The following is a 26,276-nucleotide window of genomic DNA, read 5'->3' as shown; positions in this document are numbered from 1 at the left end:
CGAAACAGAACGGTCTATTAAAACGCCTACATTTGTGTGCTCTAGCAAATCGACAACGTGTGCATTGCTTATTCATTGTGTATTCACTGTCATAGTAATATTCATCCGAATACACTAAGCAGAATATAGCTATATTTTCATTGACACTTCGAAGATATATTAATAGACACTATTGAAGGGATATTTGGCGATCCGAATAAGGTATCAAAACATAACCTGATTGATATTTAAACACTTATTGAAAACATTGGTAACATCAGAAGATAATGTCAACCCAACAATAATCCAGCCTTTTGTTGAATATGCAATTAAAAATTGTGCTCTTCAAAGACAATATTTGAGCAAATTTCAACAATTGTTAAAGAGGATTTTAATTTTAACCCTCCTTGTGATTGTCACTATGTTTTTTGTAATAAACACAAGAAATCCGTAAAAAGTGCAGTTAATAAACAAATAACCTGACAACGGATTTTGAACCTTTATAAGGGGTGATCTGAATAAACAACTACGTTTTTCATTTATCTTTCTTCCGATATATTAAAATACAACGATACAACGAATACTGTACTCAGCTGTTAAGTACATGTACCCCATGACTTAACACTTACCGATAGTGCATTTTAATTATTTAACCTTTCTGCCGAAATAACGTTAAATAACGAATACTGGACTCATCTGTAAACTACATGTACTCCTTCGCTTAACAATTACCGACTGTGCATTTTAATGCATGTCAATTTAAACCTTACTTTACAATACTCAATTAAGTATGAAATAACACATTATTAACACATATCAAGATTTAAGGTGGAGTTATAATCATGTACGCGTGTTGTGTACCTGCGGTTTCAGAAAGTGGAATCCCATAACAGAGAGTGTAAGACAGAGAATAAGAGATATAGACGATAGTGAATATAAGTCATATTGTTATTAAACTTTAAAGAAATAATAACGGATTACTTATAAAAGGATATTCTGCAACCAGAATAAGGTATGTTCACTAATCAGCGGCTTTAAATGAATTTTTTTTATTAACAAATGTTTCGCAAGTTTAAACATCCCTTTAAACACATTTCTATCCAAATTGTGCTGTATGGTAATATATCAGCTTTCTTAAACTCAAATAATTCTTTTTCTAATTCTTCACAGTTTCATATAACACATTATAGTCCTTTAGCAGCGTCAGTGAAAAATTACCTTTGTTTGGTCAAAGAAACAGCTTAAATTTTTAAATTCGATTTAAATTAGAGGTAAAGTCAGAATAATTCTGGTTCCATTTTGTTTTTTGTATCATCTGTCATTATTCTTGCCAAATATTGACGGGTTTAAAGGTAACCATACGAAATACATTTATCGTTCATGTTTATATCGATCAAATTTCGTTTGCTTAAGTGAAATTGATATAAGAATTTAGTTATTATATAAAAGCCTAAGTGTATGTCGTAGCTCTATAAATATCGAGGTATTCAGTTTGAATATATCTTTGTAAAACTTTAATTTTATTTATGTAAATGAGGGAAATCTCGCTGTCGATATTTATTCATAAGGGATGGTCCTCGAGTTATGTGAGGCGTTCTAGTCTCTTCTAGTCTGTGTCAATGTTTTATGATAGTGTAAAATAACAATATAAAAATTCGGACTCTATATCACTCTGTATTCATCACTCAGATGGTTAACACGATTATGTGAATAATGAACATACTGATAATAAACAAATAAACAAAAAGTAAGATTATTAGTACGAATTACCTAGTATATCATAGGAAATACGATTTTACATGGATTAATCAAATATGACGTAGAGTTTAGCAGTAGAGTAATACGTCATGCAATTAATAATAACTTATCACGTGTCTTTTGGCCTTACAGAACATAATGTAAAACAGCAATTACTTAGCTTAACAGACTTACTGTTTAACTGATTATGGATCTGAATGTATCAAAGCTCACGCAACGCTTACAATACTGTCACGCCCCATACACCGTCTGTGTCATCAGTATAGCCAAGCCTCTAATGCTGAAAGGACTGTAAGTCCAATAGTTATTAAATAAACATGCAAAACTGTGATATAAGCATAAACCTGGCAATTTTGCAATTCTCATCTAGATTATATTAAAAACGTGTGGCAAATTCAGAAGTCCAACCAAATGGATAAAATGCAAATCCTATACAAATACATTGGACCAAATGCAAAATGCATTACTGAAAACCAATACATACCAACTCAAATATGGATAGCAACATTAGGTTAAACCATACAAATCAAACATGTCAGCTTTAACTCACTTTCAAAACTGTTCAAATATCACAGAACTAGTCAACTGGAAAATCAGTCATGATCCAATAGGTGCTTGTATATTGCGGTGACATACAACCAAAATTTACCTTAAAAACTCACCGAGCTACATTTGTTCACACGTTTTTGTGTTTTGATTGTGATGATTAATATGTTTTCCCTTAAAAAATTATAACACATTTCAATTTAACATAAAACATAACAATCAATAGTATGCATTCGATTTATACATTCTACAAAATATGATAGCACACGCTTATGATAGCAACATATGTGGTCCTTGACCCTTGTAGAGGCTGGCCCTTATTGGCTGGAACCAGATTTGAGCCTTAGATGTCCTCTACGTGCCAGTACTCGGTCTTAGGGCGTCATATTACCTCCTTCTTAAAGTATTAACCCAAAGGTTGGCAAGAAGACATCTTTCTTTTAATTACACATATCATAAGATAACCCACAAACGCGCACGCACACCCACACGCTCACGCGCACTTGCATACACACCCACGCATTTCACCTTTTTCTGTTAGGTGTGGTCGAAGACAATTTAGCATCTTTTATTTTAGCCTTTATTAAGCACTAACCATTTAACAGTCTGATTTGATTATTGACTGTTATGGTTATATTTGTTAATACTTTGGTTTTATTTTGTGTTTCGGGGTTTCCAGTTTGAGTACCTGCTTTTGGATGTTTCTTTTCAGATGCTAACTCACTGAGCAGTTACTATTTTTACCAGTTATCCCCCGTTGATTATAAGTGCCAATTTTAGCGCACTATACTACGGAATTTTGATTTATACTTCGAAACTCTTACCGTGATATACAAACTGCTGTTTTAAATACGTTAATCACAATGTCCGCATTCGACTGATATTACCATGCATTTTGTAGTAGAAAGAAACTACAATAATTTTAAAAAAATCAAATAAAGGAATGACGAATTAATAGCTAGCAAATGAATATTTAATAATAATTTGCATGTTTATGTATTCATGAAGCCTCCGAACTGAAGTATACATTTAATGTGCCTATTATTATTAAGAGCTCGAACTGTGTCACCAACTACTACAACTGATAGAAGCATATTGATCAAACATACAGCTGGCAAACATCGAAAATGCAATCATAAGAAATTAATTGCATGTTAGAACGTCATACAGCATAATGAGTTAACTGGACGATAACCGCTTCCATAACTCTTAGCATGCAAATTTTTAGTAATGGTTAAAGGTTTTAGTATGTACTTACAAAAAAACGTTTGACTAGACTTTCGTTTGCTACCTACTAAATCAGTGTCGACATACCACGTGGTTTGGGACGTCACAATTGGTTATTAAAACACATTTCGATGATGATATGAAAATAAAGAACTTACAGCGATAAACCTATCTGAATAGTACTTTTATTTTGCATCCTGTAATAACCAAATGTGACACAACCACAGGTCACAAACCACGTGATATGTTCACACTGTAAATGGGCCAGCATCACTTCATTTCTATCGCTTTACGTGGTTTAAATCAAGACCATACCAAATCGTTTCTATGTTAAGCGTCCGCGGTCGGATAGGGTTTGGGCTGCTTGGTCGAAATAATACACAACTCATTTTATATGATCAACAGATCCCTGTTAATTTAATTCTGGCCGAAGAACTCAAGTTCAAACAGCATGCTACATACTTTTCACTAGTTTTCTTTGCATATATTGAATATCCGAAAATGATGCATTCAGTGTGACTTCCTTGATCAACACCCTTAATTATAAGTTTTATTAAAACTCATTTTGCAATGGAAATCTATATTACAATTGAGAATGGTCCAGAATTGACTTAGAATGCTCGGGTAGCATGCTACATACGAAGTCACTCAATTTATATTTATTGGGGGGTACGTTTGTTTGTTTAAGATAGCTATATAGGATTTCGTACTAACGCTTAACACGCCCAATAGCAACTTATTGTTGATTTATTGACAAAAAATGAATAGCAAAACTTCAGAAATTCTGCCTGCTCATTTGAGAAGAGAAATGCTGACCACTTATAATTGTTTTGTTGTTTTCAGGATGAATTTACGTAAATCACATCTGAATATTGGGTTCGTTTTACTTGCCGTACTTTTTGTAAGTCAATAATATTAATTCTCTTTTAAAGTCTCTATTCAAAATGTTGATTAACTTATTTGTTATGTGTGTGTTTAATGATTCAAATCGAACGAAAAGTCAGAAAACTTTGGCTGTATTATTTTTTTGCCCTCTGTAAAAATAAGACAACATTGTAAAAGGTTTAATTGAAGGACTCAAAATTATTTTCTCAATTGAAGAAATTTATAGATAACCATTAGAAAACGTGAAAGCATGGAAAGTATAATAACATTTGTCGTATAAAAATATATTGTATTGTGCTAATTGATTATTTCAGCTCCATACAGTAGAAAGCGAGAATTTTTACTATCGACCCGTCGACGAACGTTGTATCCATGACTGCAACATCTTGAATAAGATCCCCAACGTGACGTTTTCTTGTGACGGACACAATAAAAGCTGTGACTGGCAGTGCGCATCCCAACGTATGGGATGCGACGAGGGCTTGGCATATCACTGTGCAAAAGACTTTCATAATTATGAAATTCAACTTGATCTCAACGAAATTGAATACAAACAGGCATGCGCGCCGGAGAGATTTTGCAAAGCAGGTAATGTTACACTTTGTAGGTTATTTCAGCCTTGTGTTAAAATCGGCTTTTTTGTTTATATAGAGTTAAGATATACTGACAAGATAAAAAAAATCAATCATATTCGTTTTAAGTTATACTTAACACGCGTATAAGTACTGGTATAAAACCCTATAGACATTCGGTCACTCTGGTAACCACGCTTTAATTTATACTTCATGTAATTTAAAACCTATCAACATGTTAAGAATACAACCTACATTTTCTGCCAATGGAATTGCAGAATGGCCGCCATTAAGTACGAGGCTCAATTATTAAGAATTTCAACGTTTGCGGTTGTGTAAAATTCGCCTTTTGCCAATTATCCGATACACACTGTGTCATAATGTGCCTTCACAATGTTTCAGGTAGTTAGGCAGTATTCTAAGTCATTACGATGGTTTCTGATTATAAAGGACTCGTTCGCTACGCTAGTTCCGCTCATTCTTATTCATTAAGAGCTTACTCTTGCCATCTAGCTATTACTTACCATCTGATTGGAAATTGTCAATTTGTACATGTTGCAAACATATGCGCAAAAACGAGACCAGGGCGTCAGTCAAATACATGTGGCATGTGAATCAATTAGATGACCATGAGTCGGAAACCCTGTCTTCGTGCCACTGAGTCAACTACAGACAGTCCATGTATATAGGCTGAGGAATCAAGTGACTTAAAAGAAATATTTTCACATAATTTCTGTCAGAAAAAAGTTTCTTAAATTTGACGTCACCTACTGTTTTGTTTACATCGGCTGTGACCCGTGGTGACCAATGTGAGAACCCCTTTGAAGTCACGTGATTTCTCACCCTGGCATTGGACGTTTACGTCTTACGATTCCTATAAAGCGAATCCTAGTTGCGAGTTATTGTAGTTTTAGGTGTAATAAAATCAATCACTATTCCTTCGAAACCACACTGTTCAAAAGTACAAAACAAATATGACCATTTGCATGCGTTTCTTTTTCCTGTCAGTATAACATTGGTGCAAATATAATAGCTGACAATATTAACTTTTCTGACTGACATGTATACATCGAGATATATTTTGTGATATTATACGCGTGCATTAAAATAACATTCTTAATTTCAAACCAACCCATGACACTTGTTGTTTACTTACTACCCACATTGTTATATTGAATATAATTAAAATGATAAATTCATTAAAACTTAACCAGGAGAGGAGCCATATGTGACGTTTTCCTATGATGATATGGTGCGGTCACTTAGAAACGCTAAAATCAACTGCGTTCACTGCACGGACCAAAACTTTTATAACAGCCAAGTTGGAAGGTCTTCTGCCTCATATAGCCGATGCTTTGATGAGAAATTCAACAAATGTATCCCTGAAGACAACAAAATTGACTGCGGAATTTCTTGGCGTGAACGTAAGGACACCGATGGATATTGCCGGTGTGATGCCAGGAACGGTTACGCGCCGGAAAACGAGGCCGTGAAAACGAAGTGCTTCTACAGTAACGAGTTGTGTGTCCCTAAAACCTGTCCACAACCATCACAGGAGCTACTTTTAAGTAAATGTTTCATGATTTTTAAATTAAGTTTGGTATTTTATAACCATTTCCTTTAACTATTAATGTCATATTAATATACTGCTTAAATTCAAGGATCTATAAATTGTTCAATGTATTCTAAATAATCAATGCAAAGGCTGTATTATCTTTATGCAAATACCTAACAACTGACATTTCTGTTCTATTTTTGAAATTCTCATTTGAAACGCACTCTGCCCGGGGATTCCCATGTAATTTTTAGATTTGTTTCATTATTTTAAACCATTCCGTTTACTCTGGTTCGGAAAGGATAGGGATTAATAGTTTGCTCTTGCTAGAGGACATAATGCAAAAGGGTATCGCGCACACGTTTCGCACCTTTATCACAAAGGTTTATCACATATTGAGGTCAATGTTTTACAATAAAGACAGACATACAGACAGACAGACATTTTTATTTAGACTTGTACAATGTACATCATCTACATAAACATATATATTTTCATAAAACATGTCAACGTGTATATACAACATGTAATGGTAAATACGTTTTTGTTTTATATAACACAACATACTACGTGTAACAAAGCAACATACTATCATTTACTATGTGTAATTTAGAATTTCCCCAAATTTCACAAGCATAATTCAAAACAAACAAAACAAAAGCGTCAAACAATTGGCAAAACGTTTTTGGACTAATGTCATAATCTTTACATTTGCATAATAGAACATTCATAGCCTTAAGGGCTTTGCCAATTAAATGTTCTTGATTAAGTGCAAAATTACCCGTGTAGTTGAAAACAGTTCCAAGATAGTTAAAATCATTTACTACATCGATAACATTTCCATTATAGGTCCAACGCTCAGTGTCTAATAATCCACCACGTTTACGAAAAAATTTTTTTTAGTTTTAGTGGTATTCACTTTGAGTCCCCATGTATTACAATATTCGAATAATGTGTCTAAATGATCTTGCAATTCTTTAGGTGTTTTACCTAAAATGGCCATATCATCTGCGAATAACAGTAACATCAATACTATATCATCAAATTGTAAACCGGATTCTACATTATTTTGTAAATACAATTCAAAGTCTTGAACAAAGACAGAAAATAAAAGAGGGGACATTACCTCCCCTTGGCGTAAGCCAACAGCATAATTAAAATACTCAGAATAATTAGAACATGATTTGACACAGGATTTAACTTGTTTGTACATATCGCGTATAATTCTAAGAATTTTGCCTTGGATTCCACATTTATACATTTTAAGCTATAATGCATTTCTATATATGGAATCAAAACATTTCATCATATCGACAAATATAACATATAATCGTTTATTTTCATTTAAATAGTTTTGTACTAATGACATAAGTATAAATATTGCATCAACCGTAGATCTGTCTTTGCGAAATCCGAATTGTGCATCCGAAATTATGTTATGTTCATTGCAAAAAAGTTCAAGTCGTGTGTTAAGCACAGAGGTAAATAACTTAGACATACAACTAATAAGGGTAATACCTCTATAATTGTTTACATCATTAACATTGCCTTTTTTATGCAAAGGGATTATAATACCATCCATCCACTTATCCGGATAAATACCCGAGTTCAAAATACAATTGAATAGATCACATAAATGTGCCGATAATAAATCTATACTTTCAATAAAATATTCATTTAGCAAGCAATCAATGCCATATGCTTTTCCACTTTTCAGAGACTTAACAGCTTTTAAAATTTCATCTACAACGATAGGTTGGTCAAGTTCTGGGAACGTTTCATTTTGTTTATTAAAATCATTATTTTCACAAAAATCTCCCGCTTCTTCGTTTGAACAATCAAACACATTACTGCCAAGATTTTCAAAATATTCTCGAAAGGATTCTAACTCTATTTTATTAGAAACCGACTTATTCTTATTTTTAAAATATTTCCAAACATCTTTTGGTTTAGCTTTCTTCAAATTTTCTATTTAGGACATTTTGCGTACATAAAATGCATTTTTCTTTTTGCGTATAATATTCTTATATTGCATTTTACGTTCGCATAAATCTAACCTATTTACATTTGTTTTATCACAATTATACAAGTTTAATGCATTCAAATAAACATTACGAGAATTAACACATTCTTGATCAAACCAGTCAATATTTTTCATATAACTCTCTGTCTCAAAACTAGGTTTATTGTCAAAATAAGTACATTTTGAAAATAAAGGGTCTGCGACACTTCGAACAATTTCAGTGAAATTATTTAATGCATCGTTTAATGACTCCATTCATTAAATTGCCCAATAGTAAAACCATTGATCATTGAAAAATGACGTTCATTACATAACAAATAGTCAATCACAGAAGAACCGTTACGAGACAAAAAAGTGAACTGATTTGTATCTCCAATGCGACCATTAACAATACGTATACATGATGATTTACGAAGATCTAATAATTTAATACCATGCCAATTGTGACTTTTGTCTACAGAGGCTCTGACCGGGGTCCTATCCGGTTCATAATCAATGTCATCAACATACATATTACACTTATCGTGAATTACATAGTCGTTTTTACTACTTATTCTACTGTTAAAATCCCCACATAGAAACACTGAACCTAGGCTATCATATGCAAAAATGTCATTTTCAAGAGTATCAAACAAGTTAATATTAGTAAATGTTTTATAAGCTGGAGAATCCTCACACAAAATATACGAACCACACAAATATATATCTTCATTTGTATTAAAAACGTATGGTCCAACTTAAGCCAAATTAATGTATCATGGTGATTCTTAACAATCTGTATTCCATCTTTCAAATGTTCTTTATAAAGCAATACTATTCCACCACTACTTCTGCGTGAATTTCTGTTTTGAAATTTTCTATAGAAATTATGTGCAATAAAACCGTTAAGATTTATTTTACTGCTAGAGTTCGTCCAGGATTCATAAAGAAAACAAATATCATGTTTAGCAACAATATTTACAAAATCAGCACAAGGTTGTTTATCGTTTGTTAGTCCGTGTACATTCCACGACAGTACGGACAGCTCACCTCCGGCGTGCCCCTAGTCGCGTACCGGACGGCCGTCTACGTACAGCGTGTCGTATGCGATCCACGAGCTCTTCCCCTGTTCTCTTGCCGCCTTCATTCTTGGTATAAGTTTCCTCCGCTTGGCGATCACTTCCGGTGGGTACTGCTCATACATATGGAACGTGGTGCCCCGGAGCTCTTTCCATTGTTTCCGGACAAATTCACGGTCTTTAAAAAATGTAAACTTCGCTACGATCGTCCTCAATTTTCCGGGAACCGGGTACCCAGGAGTCCTGTGGAAACGCTCGAAGCGTATACTGTCAGCGGTCTCCTTAGCAATCTTCAGCGCATCTTGAAAATGTTGCCGTAGTTTCCGCTCGGTAGCTTCTACGGACTCGTTACCTTCAGCGGTGTCCTCCGGGACGTTCGTGAACACCAGGTTGTTCCTCATGGATTGTGACTTGAGATAAGCCACATCGTCCTGGAGGCTCTCACGCTCCTTCTCCAAATGGGTGACCTTGTCCGAAAGTAGTCCCACTGCGATGTCGGTGCCCTCCACCTTATCCTCGACCTTCGACATGTTTTCCTCGACACGCTTTGTCCTGTCCTCGAGTGCAACCCAAATAGATTTCAGTTCCTTTTCAAAACTTGATACTTTCTTGTCAAGCTGTTCAATAGCCCCCAACTTTATCTCAAATGCATCTAATCTTTTAGTTATTCCTTGGAGGCAGTTCATTATATCTTTATTAGAGGGCTCCCAAATTTCCGCCATTTTATCAGTCTTTGAGTTCGAATCTTGGAAACTATGTAAATCCGCTAAAAGCACACTGTTGTTACTATCTTTTTCAACATGTTCATTAAATAACACTTGGTTTGCTTGGTTTAAAACCTCACTAACTGAGATGTTCGACTCCTCCGACGGGCCTCTTGGTTTGAAAACTTTGCTTTTGTTTAGATTGTCACCTTCATCACTACTATTTCTCTGCTTGCGCTTAGATTTTCGATTTTAAACCATAGTATCCACAACACAACTTATCAAATAGTCATTTACATGTAAAATCCGTTGATGAAAATCGCTTATTTATTTAATAAATCCCAAATGTTGATTTTTTTATCCCACTCAAAAAAACACCGCCATTACCGCCTACATCACGTGACATCAACCAATATAGACTTCATAGCAATGATTCAGCAATAACTTTTAACTACTTATAGATTTTAATCAGCCTTCCAAAAAATGTAGACCTCCTTCGTCGGAAGGTGTGTATGTATACAATATATGCTCTGATCGCAAAGGTCATTGTCACACTTGGAGTTCAATATTGTGCACAATACCTCGTGTCTCTACCATAACCATCATTTTAGCTAAAAAATGGATTTTGATTAACCTTCCGAGAATTGTAGAGCTCTATGATAAGGTGAGACAGGTATGACATCCGTATTCTTAAATCAAAGTTAAAGGTCATAGCCATAGCTTTGTTATTTATAACGGGAATAGAATCAAACTTCACATACTTGTGGAGCGTCACGTTAAGGTATGTTGCGCATAAATTGTGAGCTCTGATTTTAAAGGTCAAGTTTACCCCTTTAGGTTATCTTGCACACAGTATACTAATATAATTTTTTAAAGAGTTTATATTTGCCAAGCTTTTTTAATTTTAAAATTTCCAACCTGTTATAATTATCTCGATCATTCGAAGAATGGATTGTTTCTAAACTATCCAACAAACTTAACGAAGTTAGATAACACTATTTTGAATATACTGCACATTATTTGCCTTTATTATTCGACTTCTGGTTAGGGTTTTGCAATTAAACACACATAGGTTTATATTTTGGCTTCATGCACTTTATGTATTTCATTGAGACGCTATACCATGGTACTCAACCTACTTGAATTATTAAGTTAGATAACTTCTATTTTTCTTCATATTATGCAGAAATTGGCCGGTTATTATTCGACTTAGAGTTTCTGGTTAAGGTTTTGCATGTATGCACATAAAAGTCAATATGTCAGCAAAGACATCATCAATTGCATTGAAATGTTATGCATGGGCTCCAAATCACCCATCATTCTTAATTAATCAAGTTATATAACTTTATCTTGCATACAATATAAGTGATGCCCCTTTCTTATCAGATTAGAAATGCTGGTTAAGGTTTGGCATGTAAGCACAAATATGTCAATAACTTATTAATTACTTGATGGATTGCATTGAATGTGTATACAATCGAGTCTGATAACTCTATATTGCGTATAATGCCCTTCATTATTTGACTTAGAAATTCAGGTTAATGTCTTGCGTGTTATCTAATTTTACAGTAAACCATGCATGTTTCACCAAAACTTTGCAATCTCTAAATTAAAAAGCGGCGTATAAGTCGAGCACGCTGTCTCTGTGAAAAGTATTTTTAGCTTAACTGGCCAAAGGCCAGAAGAGCTTATGCGATGGTAATGTGTACTAAGTATGTGTGTCCGTGCGTCTGTAAACAATTCCTTATTAACACGATACAGTTTTGATTGTATCTCGATGAAACTTATACAGTATTTAGATATCCATTAGAGCTCGGTTCATTTCGCAAAACCAGCCAGATCCGCCCGTGCATGCCTAGATTATGGGCCTTGAAAGTTAAAAAAACAAACTATTTTTGCCTAACCTAGTTTTAGCCAGGTCTGCATGAGCGAATTCTTTTTTTTTTTGCCAAGTTTACATGTAATGTCAAGTCTATGATCACAGGGAGACAAGTTGCTTTTTGGTTCTACAGTTAATTGTGAATTACTCTGTCTTGTTCTAATTGAAAGCCCAAAGGCCATTTTTTTGGCTCTGAGTGTCTGTAGTTCGCGCATTCATCTATTAAACCAAAATTGGTTGTGACGTTTGTTGAAATTATGCACCTGGGGTCATTACTGACCACGTCCAGGGTTCAAAGGTTTAAACTTTGATTGGGAAATGTTTGAAAATCTTTTTGTGTGTTCGCGCATTCATCTCAGCACAATTGCTTGTGAATGTTTGTTCAAATTATGCCCCTGGGGTCATTACTGGCCATCTCCCGGGGTTCACAGGTTTGGTATACTTAAATTGGGAATGTTTGAAAATCTTTTTGTCGGAATCAGCTATGCAGACACTTGCTATTTTTAATAAGGCACAATTAAGTGGTCTGCTACCATGGTTGTTCAAATTATGACCCTTGGGTCAAAACTGGCACTGCCCCGGGGCTCACAAGTTTTCTACAGACTTATTTAAGATTTTTTTTTTAAATCTTCCACAAGCCTCATACCTTTGATATTTGTTGTGGAGCATCATATAATGACTGTCAAGCAAAACAGTTGAAAATATGCCTCTGGGGCCAAAGCTGGCCCCACCCCTTTTGACCTTCTTTTTTATTTTTAAAGCTACTGCAATGATATTTAGACCATGTCTATAGTTTTGCAAATGAGCATCAATGTTGTCCTCGTATGCCCTTGTCTTTGACCTTTCAGCCAACTTTTTTTTAAAACTACAAGAGTTTGACCATGAGAACATTTTTGAAAGCATTTTTTTGGTCAGATGACCCTTACTTGGCACGTATTTTAATAGTTCATGCAACTAATCTGCTTACAACACTTTCTGTCCTCAGACGTTGAACGTGCAACGTTTTAAGGTAAACCAAATACACAACGTGAACTATATGTCTGTTGCCTTTTACTCATACATACATGCTCTGGATTGAAAATAACCACAAGAGCCATGCCAGTAGAGCATAGGCCCTTATGGTCTCTTGTTTATATAAGTGACAGGATAACTCAAAATGTTTGGATTTCAGCATAGTTGCTATGAGACAAATTTCTGTTTGACACGGTATATACGTTACTTTCGAAATATAACACATGTTTACATTTACCTGATTTTATTTCCAACAGATTACACATTTACCGTTGTTATTTTCTTCAGATTACACGTGTGCTGACAAATGTCCATCAGGTATGCAGAGGACCGAGGAAGCGGATGAGTGTGTCTCGGAATCCGTCCAAACTAAGTAAGAATATACTGCTTTCGCTACATACCACAACTATTATTTAGCGACAAGCCACGTAGACAGTAGTTTATCGAAAATGGTGTTCATAGGCACGAAGCATAGGCCTAAATAGAAAACGAGAAAAAAACAATTACAAATCGACATTTAGCATTAAAATAAATTCAAATTAGAGGTTCGGATTAATATGTTAAAGCAGTTAAAGCATAATATACAAATATCAAGCTCTACGTTAAATTTGATCAGATTCAGTGGCATTCAGTTAATAAGTTAACAACTATTTAGATACATGTATATTAATTAAAGTGATAATTCATTTTAAAAAGCTTTCCTAATATCATAAAACCATCGTTTATGTTTTTAATCAAGGAATGAATAGCGGGGTTGATGTCATTATCGGGGATATGAACGCAATTGAGCTGGTCAAAGTGTATGGACTCCACGCGTACTTTGACCAGCCCAATTGCGTCCATATCCCCGATTATGACATCAATCCGACAATTCATTACTTATATTTGCCCCAAAAGTTCAATATTTCATTCAATAATTGTTGAAATACATTTTGAACATTTTCGAAGATGTCGAACATCGATTGATAAACGCAATTGCCGAAAGGCAGTTCATTTAAGGAATGGAAGTTGAGGTGTAAATATAATGTTTTAATTATTGAAATACCTTTGTTCTTTGACTCATGTAATTCTTTAATACCTGTCTTTTGCTATTTATTCATTTATAGTTTTATTTTAAATGCAATCAGCAATACATTTTTCATTGGAGACTCACAAAATGAGCTGCGACTATGTTCATGCCAAACAGAAAAAACGAAGTATCTACTTACTGTTTTCATAAAGAATAGAAAGTAAAACAATCTCAGTGATATTTCCTTTGAAGGAGTGAAACAGTCACATCGACAAAGAGAACAGCTGAATCAATGCCCAAGGAGATAGAAAAGGGAATCGCTGCTGGTCTCACAACAGTAGCTCAAACAGGTAAAAAATATAATAATGATTTTGATGATTTTGATGATGATGATGATGATGATGATGATGATGATGATGATGATGATGATGATGATGATGATGATGATAATAAATAATGAAAACATAATCGTAGCTATGATTTTTGCCACAGGCAATGAATGCTAATGAAAGTTATAGAAAATAAGTGTGAGCACTAAACTTAAGTTATGGTTATATTTCAGAATATCCCAATGCAGAGCACGAAGAAATTGATACAGATAGATTCAGCACAACACAGATCATCATCATCATCGTATTCATGTCTGTTATAGTCATTGCATGTGTATGTGTTGCTGTGTATTGTAAGTTATTCATTAAACATACCAATAAAAAACTATTTATTTACTCTATCAAATTATAACTATTAACATATCATTTATATATCTTTAAAACTCAACCGCCTTTTATATATGAGCATTAAATTTAATTATCCATTAAGAATGGAATAATTGTTAGTGTCGGACATTTTGATATTAGACTCGGCTTTTCTGGAATTATCCTGCGTTCATCATTTGTACGTACATTTGTGTTTAATGAAATACATGTTTGCCTAATGTTTTCCTTTTAACTATGGACTGATTGATGTCTTCTTGTATCATTTCAGGTTGGTTTAATGGTAAACAAAAAGGTAAGATAGTTTTGCTGATTGAATTTCAACGTTCAATGAAATGGCCAATGCCTGTCTTTGAACTGCAGTTTTAGATGATATGAAATACTAAACTGTTTTGTTAATGAAACAATTCTTTTGATAATTGAACTGAATCTGTAAAGATGTGTGTAAAAACAAATTACCATACGCTACTGTAATATTGATTTTAAGAACATAATTATTCATAAATTAGCACCTTTCTAATACAACTAAAAAGAGCCTATAAAAATAAGGACTTATTATCAGTTGGCTATTAGTAAATGATTAGTTGTCCACTGAATGGCATTGACTTGCCACTTGGATATGAGTCTTTACAATTGTAAGTCGTCTTCATATGTTCAAATATGATTTATGTGTTCAAAAACAAATGATGATGAGAATAATTGTGCTTACTCCAACGAAAACATTATTTACATAAACAAACTTGCTTGACTTGTTGACTTGTTTGATTGCAGTACACAACTATTTTAATACGACGCACATAGCCGGCCACAATATAGTGAGTAAAGGCAAGAACTACCACAATCAATTTGGTTCGGTAAGTATTTCTCCGATATGCAAAACAGTTAGTCATTCATAGAATCTTTAATTATAAGCATTCTTAGTTAAATAAGATAGATTTTGCATAGATATGTTCATACAATTAATATCATATTCTGCCATAGTCAGCAAGATACAAGGCAATACTTTTTGACCGACGGCACTGCCAACAATACCAAAGCATAAAATTATGTCCATGAGCATTTAGAAAAATGAAACAAACTATTTATACCTAAGTTCGATATCAAGATATAACATTGTTGTGCCTTATTAATTTCTGATTTTTCAGAACAAATGTTGAGAAAATTCGTTTCTTATTTTATATTTACATATAATAAGTTTCAGACACCTTTTCAGCAAAATGGCCAAGTGTACCTTAGTGTAGTGTCCACTTTATTGAACGCGTGTTTATATGAGAGGCTTTTGTTCGATCATCAGTGAATGATCTGTATATGGGCAGAATATTTCGGCTTGGTTCGATAACCAGCCATGTCTCCCCACTCACTCCAAAATAATGGCCCTTGAATTGGTTTTAAAAACATGCACACATTTGAAAAAACATTCATAACTTCGACGTGTGTATCTTGTGATTGGCACTCTTGTTAAAGAGCAACATATTTGGTAACATAAGCCAATCGAGCAATGTTAATACTGCCAGGTGCTTTTATTATCTTGAACGATATAATAATTCTTTTTCAAACCACCGACTGTTTAGTTTCACAACATTGAGTGTTTCATAAATTGATATGTATTTTAAGATCTAGAGTACAGATCGCTTTGAACTACAATATTTCAGGGCTGTTTGACGTTAAAACAATTAGGGAATATAAAGTATAAATATGCGTTTTGTGTATCTAGGTTTCACAGGAATCAACAGAAAGTGCAGTGGAAACCGAGGAATCTTGCAGTTTTGTTCAGCCTTCACAAAAGGCAAGAACCGACTTTGATATTGAAGATACTGATGGCCTTCAGGAACATTCGTCATTGCTCCCAAACAAACGTATGTAATGCGGTTTATCCTATCATAAATATCATCTAAACTTTGGTAAATAGCCTATTCCAGAAATATATGAAATCATAGCAATTCAATACAAAAACTGGGGTATCGAACTAAAACTTCGAATTATATAGTACACTTAAACAAATATTGAAATATTCTCTATTTAATAATACGATAGTGAAGTTAGTAAAGTTGTTATTTGTATAAACACGAAAGTAAATATATGATCCACTTTACTATGATTTTAGACTGAAATAAACAACTGTTCTACATATAATGTCTTGTGTCTTCAGAACATGGAGAAACATCGCTTGACAACACCACTACTGTTACCATTGAGGTATTCTTGCGTATTTTAAGATCAGGGATTTCGGGGGGGGGGGTCGTATGTCATTGGTAGGGTGGGTGGGAGTGCGACAAACAGAAGTTTAACTTGACTAAACATTGTTCAATAGTGATGAAACATTATGTGGTTTGGGCTTTTGTGAAAATGTACTATGGAATTAATTTTGGGGTCAGAATTGTCAAGATTATGGTCGATGATTCTAAAAACAGAATTCCACTATTTGATGGAGAGTAATGAAAGGGAGCTTATGTGTAGACGTACTATGGTTGCTCAATAGTTTGCCAGGGTGAAAGTCAAAATATCCGTTATTAAAATATAAAAATAGTTACTATTAAACATATCTAACTCATATAAAGTTACAACAGTTTTACTTAATGACTGTGTTAAGAATAACATGAAGAATATGGGACTAAGTATAAAAAGGCTCACGTGAAAAATACCCTGTAGATGGATTAAGATTATTTTTTTTCGAAAACTTGAAAACATATTTGGTTATATTTAACCAGACACAAATGTATTGCATGTGATAAATAATGCAGAAAGATAAGCTGAACCTTTTCCAGAGTGAAAAAAATGGCTTTAATGATTTATATTATAACTGATTGCACTGCAAGTAATTGAACTGAACGAATACTATTTTATTATATTATAGACCGCAAACGAAATTTCTGATGCCAGTTCCGGCTCAAACAATTACCATTGTGATATTCCTGTGGCAGAGGCTTGTAACACACCAGGTATGTTAAAGAAGTCGTTTGATTTAAAGTTGCCAAATAAATAACTTTTCATAATAGCCTTTGTATTTTACCATTGCCACATAGCATACTATAGTATTTGATAACTTAAGATATTGTTCATTATTTTGAAATGTTAAAAAATATTTATAAACTTCTGCACATGTCGGTCGGTCTGTCTGTTGGTCGGTCGGTCCGTCGGTAGACCAAAGCTTGTTTGAGTGATAACTCATCTATTCAAGGACATATGGCCATCAAACTTGTCATGAAGCTTTGGCCTGACCAGTAGATGACCCCTTTTAATGATAGGGGTCATCGGGTCAAAGGTCAAGGTCACAGTGGGCTTTAATGGTAAAATGATTTTAAAGCTTGTCCGAGTGATAACTCAACAATGCCCTGGCTCATACAATTCCAATGTCATGGAGACTGGGCCTGACCAGTAGATGACTCCTATTAATTTTGGGGGTCATCGTGTCAAGGTCACAATGACCTTGGATGATTAAAGGTTGTCTGACTGATAACTTGACAAGGCCGGCACCCATGGCCCTCAAACTTGACTTTGAGGTTTGGCCCGACCAGTAGATGACCTCAATTGATTTTGGGGGTCATCGGGTCAAAGGTCAAGGTCACAGTGTTCCTGAATGATAAAAGGTCGTCCGAGTGATAATAGCCTGCACCCATTACCCTCAAACTTGACTTGGAGGTTTGGCCTGCCCAGTAGATGACACCTATTAATTCGATGGGTCATAAGATCAAAGGTCAAACACAGTGATCTTGAAGGCATACTTGACAATTCCTGGACTTATGGCCATCACACTTGACCTGAATGTTGGGCCTGACCAGTGGATGATCCCTTTTGATTTTGGGGGTCATCGGGTCAAAGGTCAAGGTCACAGTGACCTTTAAAGCAAAACGTTAACCAAGCGTCTGTCAATAATATCTCAACAATGCTTGGACCTATGGCTATCAACCTTGACATAGAGACTGGGCCTGAGCAGTTGATCACCCCTATTGATTTTAGGAGCCATAGGGTAAATGATCGAAGTCACTTTGACCTTGAATGCGAAACTGTTGTTTGAGTGATAACTCGGCTATGCCTGCACACATGTCCCTCAAACCTGACTTGGAGATTGGGCCTGACCTGTAGATGACCCCTTTTGATTTCTGGGGTCATTGGATCAAAGGTCAAGATCACAATGACCTTGAACGCAATAAGCTTGTTACCCATTTGATGACTCCTATGGATTTTGAGGTCATAGAGTCAAAGGTCATGGACATTACTCATATTCATCATTAAAATTTCGTCATATTTACTTATTTCCTGCTTCTGAGAGAATACATTTTATCAGCAAACATCATTTATCATCTGAACATGATTAAAAACTGATCCTACTATCCTCATACTTAGAATGGTCAAAATCTTAAAACTGCCTCAAAGGCATCCAAATGTGAATAACAAATCAGCTGTCATTTCGGTCCATTCATATTTCATTCAATAGTCCAAACAATCCTGACAACATGGCGCTCGGGGGGGGGGGGGGGTGTAAATGTTTGACAAACATCTCTTGTTAAGTAGGCAGTGATGGATATAGGTGAAACGTAGGTAGTTTATGTCAAGATCTAGCTTGGGATTGCTTTCAGAGGATTGGGGCTATAACTAAAATAGAATAACGGTCCTCCCAATTACTTTGATTAGGAATAATGGATGGTGATAAAACTGGACGTGTATGTACCTTATTTGAAGATCTAGCTTGGGATTGCTTTAGAGGGGTATGGGTCAAGGTTGTTGGGGCTAAAAACAAAAGAAAATGGTTCCTGGACAAAAACTTTTGCAATATGGAAAATAATGGAAAATGTAAATTTAAATTTGCACATTTGAGTGGTGAGTCTCAATCTTTATTGAAGACTTTCGTGAATATTGGCCCTGATATCTGCTGGTAGTGTGCATAGCTGTAGCAATCAATGCATGATATAAAAGTGTTCATAAACGTTCTGCCTCGTACATAGAACTGTTTAATTGGCATTCAGTGCTGTCGGCTTGCAAAAAGTTGAATCATCGTAACACGCAAAAATAGCTAATATATACTTACATCAATAAGATACTGAATTGGCTATTATTTATAATTGCCCATATCTAAAACATGGTTTCGTCGCATTACGGCGTTCTAGTTTTATTGTTTAAATAAATATCCTGCAATTGAATGACAAATATTTTTTTCCAAATTTTCGTTTTGACTTGATACCCTTTAACCATTATTCAGTATACAATATACTAATTCAGAAAAAGTAGCTCACATTGAACAATATATGATGATCTCATTACAATTATCTATTTTTATACACAATATATAATCAAAACTTAGCATGTGGTAGAATATCTTTAAATTGATTTTATTTGTAATTCAGATGATGAATCAGTTCCTCGTCAACCGATGATTGAAGAAAACATCCAGGAAAATAAGCTTAAATCAAAGAAGAATAATGTTCATCCGGCCCCCGTTGTTTATTCAAAGGGAGCTATACTTTGCCAAATCGAGACGATGAAGCAAATGCCTCAACGTGCTGAGAGTGAAACTGACATCAAAAAAGTGTGTGGTAGCATATAAAAAACATAAGTTATTCAAATAAGCACAATGTGACATGTTCGATTTATTTCATTTGATAAACAAAGCGGTTGATGGACGTAAAATACGTCTCTGACAACACGTATTAGTATTATGCTCAACGTTGTTAATTTTGCTCAGACGGATTAAAACTATTCTGTGAAAAGACAAACTTGCCAGCACTTACTTGGACGAAATATTTCACCTGAAAACGCGAGAAAATCATTATCTATCTTTAATTTGAGATGATGAGTTAATAAAATCATTTGTCTCCCTAATTTAAACTTAAAAGTTAGTCATTTTGATATACTTTCTGTTCATGTTGTCTACTGATCCTAGTCTCACTTTTTTGAATCTCACGTTTTCCGATGTGAACATAGTCATATTATACCTACGGGTAGAATAGAATACAAGTTTATTTATGCTACTTTATTTAACAGCCAGTTCTTGTTTTGCCAAGACATTATTTTTATAATAAGATTAACTAAGTTGAAGTTCATGTCAAAGTTCTGTGGATGTTTAAAACAACCATATATTTAGGGTATATTTATTGTTACAGATTGTTATGTACGTACATGACTTTTTATTACATGATGTTGCTTTTGTTAAGTGTAATACAAACATTACGTTTTAAAAACACCAAATAGCCAGCACTTTTTTTGAAGAAATATCTCGCCTGCAAAGGCGAAGAAAGTTTAATCTTTTCATAAATGCGTGTTCAAATCTATAAGGTACGATATTTTCAATTTAAAGTACTGATACATAACGATATATTTTATGCTCATGTTGTCTTCTAATCAAAGTCACACTCGTTTTGCGTGCTTTCTGTTTTAAACATAGTCTCATTGTACGTTTAGGTAAGGTACAATATCTCTTGCATGTTTTACTAATGTTGATGTTGTGCTGAAAAGGGTTGCTATTTGAATGGTTGACTACTGGGATTGCCTTCCTAGTTTGAATTGTATTATTGATTATGTGGCTTTGTTTTTATAGTCACAAGGTTTTCTTACGCTACGGCATTGTTTTATAATTAATTCAACTGAGTTGAAATTGTTGCTTGTGAATATTAAAAACACCCAGGTGTGATTGTTTATCGTTTCATATGGTGGCAAATTACTGCTGCAAGATAACCTGTTAACGTTTGCTTTGTTTTGTGTTACCCACTTAAAGTTCGTGATAATTATCCAGCTATCTAGATAATATTCGCGTTACTCTTTTGTTATGGTTTTCGAATTCAACTTAATAAGTAGCATACTAACTGTATAACGTAATAAGATTCGTGTTACCACTTAGCTATAAATGCATTCTAGATTCAGGCGCCAACAGGTTACCAAGATATGTTTTGCGAATTTCACTTAATAAGTAACATACTTACTGGTTAACGTAATAAGATTCGTGTTACCACATATCGATAAATATATTTATACAACTAGTTGTCTACTTTTGATTTGCGAATTTTACTTATAATGGTAACATGAATCTTTAATTGAATAAAAAAAATATATCTCTCCCAAAACATATAGAGTTATGAATAATTGGTGCATGTTAGTTACCCTGAGTGTTCATATTCTTTTTTGGCAAGTATACTTCAAAATATTTTGAGAATTACTGGGGCACTAAATTTTGCATCTGGTGGTTTCATCTTTTTCATTTGTAAGTATTTATACGGAAGTATTACGGAAACGGCCGGGATTACGATGACTACCGAAAACTACCGAACACAGTTCGGCCACTCACAGATAGGAAAGATTGTCAATATATTTGCATGGCATGGAGTAATTAGACATTTCGTTAACCAAAATAAGCATCTAATCTGCACATTTATTGAATTTACTAAGGCATTGGACTTTATTGTAATGGACAACCTTTGGTTTAAGATAGATAGACTAGGTATATCTTGTAGACATTTTAAAGTTTTAAAGTCAATGTATAGCCATATATATACAAGAGTTAAGCTTCAATATGATAAAGGTGCTATTTTCGAAAGTCAGTTGGGGTTAAGGCAGGGTGAATGCCTTTCTCCAATTTTCTTTTTTCATTATATTAATAATTTAGAAGATGCACTTAACCTGAAAGAAGCCAAAGGAGTCAATACAGGGTTATTAAAATTTTTGTTACTTATCTATGCAGACTCTGTTGTAAGTGTTGCCAATTCTGCAGAGAAACTTCAATATAATTTTGGTATATTATGCACTAATGCAAACAATGGAAGGTTAAGGTAAGTATAAATAAAACAAAAGTGTTAATTTTCAGAAAAGGCGGAAGATTACCAAGAACATTAAAAAAAATATGATGGTACCACCTTTGAAATTGTTAATTATTTTACTTACTTGGGAATAGTATTTACAATAGCAGGAACTTTTATGCAGGTCACAAAGACACTAGCCGATCAAGCGCAAAAGGAAATATACACGTTAAGAAAATATTAAAACATGTTTTTCCAATATTACCCCTGATCATAAAATTGAGCTGTATGACAAACTTATTAAGCCAATGTGTGTTGTATGGGTCTGAAGTATGGGGCTCCATAAAAAGAATTCATATAGAACGAATTCGTACGCAATTTATTTAAAATGTACTTTCAGTAAAAACTATTACACAGAACGACGTGTTCTTATTAGAGACAGGAAGACTAGACATTATGACGTTAAGTACATAAAACATGATTTAAAGTAATCAGTTCGCCGGAACACAAATGCACCAATCTTGTCTATAAACGTATCAAAAACTGGGCTAAATAAGTAAATTTTGTTCTAAATTTATTGAGATTCTATCAAGTTTGGTTATCACAAAGTGTTTGAGATTACCCTAACTTTTTGCTACTGTTTGAACAAAGACTAACAGATAATTTTGTCCAAAAATGTTTATGGTATGCTAAACGATTCGTCTAGGGCCTTTTTTATAGAGATATCTTCCAATTTGATTTCCAACTTTATGTTAAATGTGTTAATATTGAAAAGTATAGGAATGCTCTAATAAGATTATCATCACATAGGCTTTGTATCGAAGCTGGGACATTGAATAATACTGATATTGTTGATATAACTTGTCTATCATGTAACATTGTAGAAGATGAATTTCATTTCATTTTTTCATGTAATTTGTATTCTGAAATGAGGCAAAGTTACCTACCCCGATATGATTGCAGAAACGCAAGCGTGCTTAAAATCATTAAACTGTTCATGTCAAAGAATGTGAATAAAGTCAAAAACTTTGCTGTATTTGTATATAGAGCGTTTGAAAAAAGATACAGTTTACTCTGTACATTTGGCATATTTATATTTGTATTCTAGGTTTGGATGTCCTTTGAAAACGAATATAGTTATTCACATGTCAATGTTTCGTTTACATTTATTTTCTCTAGAATCAAATTAATGTGTTCATTACAATTTACCACTATTGTGTTCTTTATTTATCTTTAACACGTATATGAACATGTATTATTTATTGCCAATGATGAAGTATCATTTTGATCTATTTCATTGTATGTTATTATGTTGAATGTTTTAACTGAAATAAATTTATGATATGTTCTGTTCTTATGAATTTCTCTGTAAGGCATTTTTCAGGCCCTTAGTGATTGCACTTTTGAAAGAAAATAGTGCCAATTGTATACGCTCGCATACATATAGCCTTTATAGGTAGTATTGTTGTGTTTGTATGATTTTATTTTGTTTAATTTTCTTTACGAACATTATCAATATTTTGCATCAGAAATATTTCATCGTGTCTGTTGGGGGTTTTAAATGCAAAATTCCCCAAGTGAAGATCTCAACATTTAGCAATTTTTCACTATGCATACGCCTTAAAAAAATCCTGGTGCAGGTCATGAATTGCGAGAGCTTTCCGGGAACCAATCGTCTGTTTCTCGGAAAATACAAAGGACATCAAGAGAAGTGAGATAGGGCACAAAATTGGCCCATAAAATGAAACCTTTGAATATTGTAACGCCTATAAGACCATAGTTACAGTGGTTACACTGGTTTATTGTAAGGCGTGTATGCTGAAAATTGTGTTACAACCGGTTACATCGAACATTTTCAAGGTTCAACTACAAAAAATCGATTTTCAGGTCTATATATGATCAGAGTTATGCAGTTACATTAGTTACAATGAGTTAAAGCAATGTTTTTGAAAAGTTTGGAAAAGTGTTTTTTCGATCTCAAAATGCGGGTTCCACGGTTACATTGGTTAAAACCGGTTACATCGGTTACATCGAAAAAAAAATAAGTTCAATATCAAAAATCGAGTTTTCAGGTCGACATATGATCAGAGTTATGCAGTTACAATGAGTTACAGCACAGTTTTTGAAAAGTTTGAAAAAGTGTTTTTTTCTATCTGAAATAGCGGATTACGCGGTTACATTGGTTACAACTGGTTACATCGGTTACATCAAACATTTTCATCAAAAATCGATTTTCAGGTCTACATATGATCAGAGTTATGCAGTTACATTAGTTACAATGAGTTAAAGCAATGTTTTGGAAAAGTTTGGAAAAGTGTTTTTTTCTATCTGAAATAGCGGGTTAAGCGGTTACATTGGTTACAACTGGTTACATCGGTTACATCAAACATTTTCATCAAAAAACGATTTTTAGGTCTACATATGATCAGCGTTATCCAGTTACATTAGTTATAATGAGTTACAGCAAAGTTTTTGAAAAGTTTGGAAAAGTGTTTTTTTCTATCTCAAAAACCGGGTTACGCGGTTACAACCGGTTACATCGAAAATGGTCATCAAAAATCAAGTTTTCAGGTCGATATATGATCAGAGTTATGTAGTTACATTAGTTACAATGAGTTACAGCACAGTTTTCGAAAAGTTTGAAAAAGTGTGGGTTTTTTCTATCTGAAATATTGGGTTATGCGGTTACATTGGTTACAACTGGTTACATCGGATACATCGAAAAATTTCCAAGTTCAATATCAAAAATCGAGTTTTCAGGTCGACAAATGATCAGCTTTATCCAGTTATATTAGTTACAATGCGTTACAGCACAGTTTTCGAAAAGTTTGAAAAAGTGTTTTTTTTCTATCTGAAATAGCGGGTTACGCGGTTACATTGGTTACAACTGGTTACATCGGTTACATCGAAAATTTTCATCAAAAATCGAGTTTTCAGGTCGACATATCATTAGGGTTATGCAGTTACATTAGTTACAATGAGTTACAGCACAGTTTTTGAAAAGTTTGAAAAAAGGTGTGTTTTTTCTATCTGAAATAGCGGGTTACGCGGTTACATTGGTTACAACCGGTTACATCGAAAATTTTCATCAAAAATCGAGTTTTCAGGTCGACATATGATTAGAGTTATGCAGTTACATTAGTTACAATGAGTTACAGCACAGTTTTTGAAAAGTTTGAAAAAGTGTTTTTTTCTATCTGAAATAGCGGATTACGCGGTTACATTGGTTACAACCGGTTACATAGGTTACATCGAAAAAAAAAATTAAGTTCAATATCAAAAATCGAGTTTTCAGGTCGACATATGATCAGCGTTATGCAGTTACATTAGTTACAATGAGTTACAGGAAAGTTTTTGAGAAGTTTGAAAAAGTGTTGTTTTTTTTTCTATCTGAAATAGCGCGTTACGCGGTTACATTTTAACTGACAACCTAAATATATTAATATGAGTTAAATTTCATATCTTTATTTGTACAAGAAATATAGATATATCAAGGAAATTATCAATATCTAATCGCACAATACAAATTGAATGTTTAGCAGTAAAACAAACATATTCTTTTTTTGCATTAAAAAGAAAACCAAAATTTACGAGTTTCCGTCTTAACGTAAGATGGCAATGCAGTATACATCA

At 33.9% G+C, this 26,276-nt stretch overlaps 1 protein-coding gene across 2 annotated transcripts; it reads left to right on the top strand.

The window, feature by feature from the left end:
* Positions 1-737: 737 nt before the first annotated feature.
* On the top strand, positions 738-21,544 carry LOC128212922 (uncharacterized). 2 transcript variants are annotated; one of them, XM_052918319.1, is made up of 13 exons: positions 738-991; positions 4,354-4,411; positions 4,710-4,983; positions 6,182-6,535; positions 13,486-13,570; positions 14,459-14,556; positions 14,769-14,888; positions 15,191-15,214; positions 15,691-15,773; positions 16,634-16,775; positions 17,069-17,115; positions 17,774-17,858; positions 20,262-21,544. In XM_052918319.1, exons 2-13 carry the CDS (start codon positions 4,355-4,357, stop codon positions 20,459-20,461), a joined length of 1,569 nt encoding a protein of 522 aa, XP_052774279.1. In that variant the 5' UTR covers positions 738-991; position 4,354; the 3' UTR covers positions 20,462-21,544. The 2 variants fall into 2 exon arrangements, with proteins under 2 accessions (XP_052774279.1, XP_052774281.1); XM_052918321.1 differs by lacking the exon at positions 14,769-14,888.
* The last annotated feature ends 4,732 nt before the right edge of the window (positions 21,545-26,276 follow it).

Source organism: Mya arenaria, chromosome 13 (assembly GCF_026914265.1).
Source record: "Mya arenaria isolate MELC-2E11 chromosome 13, ASM2691426v1".
NCBI lineage: Eukaryota > Metazoa > Mollusca > Bivalvia > Myida > Myidae > Mya > Mya arenaria.
This window is presented reverse-complemented; position numbering and strand designations above follow the sequence as displayed.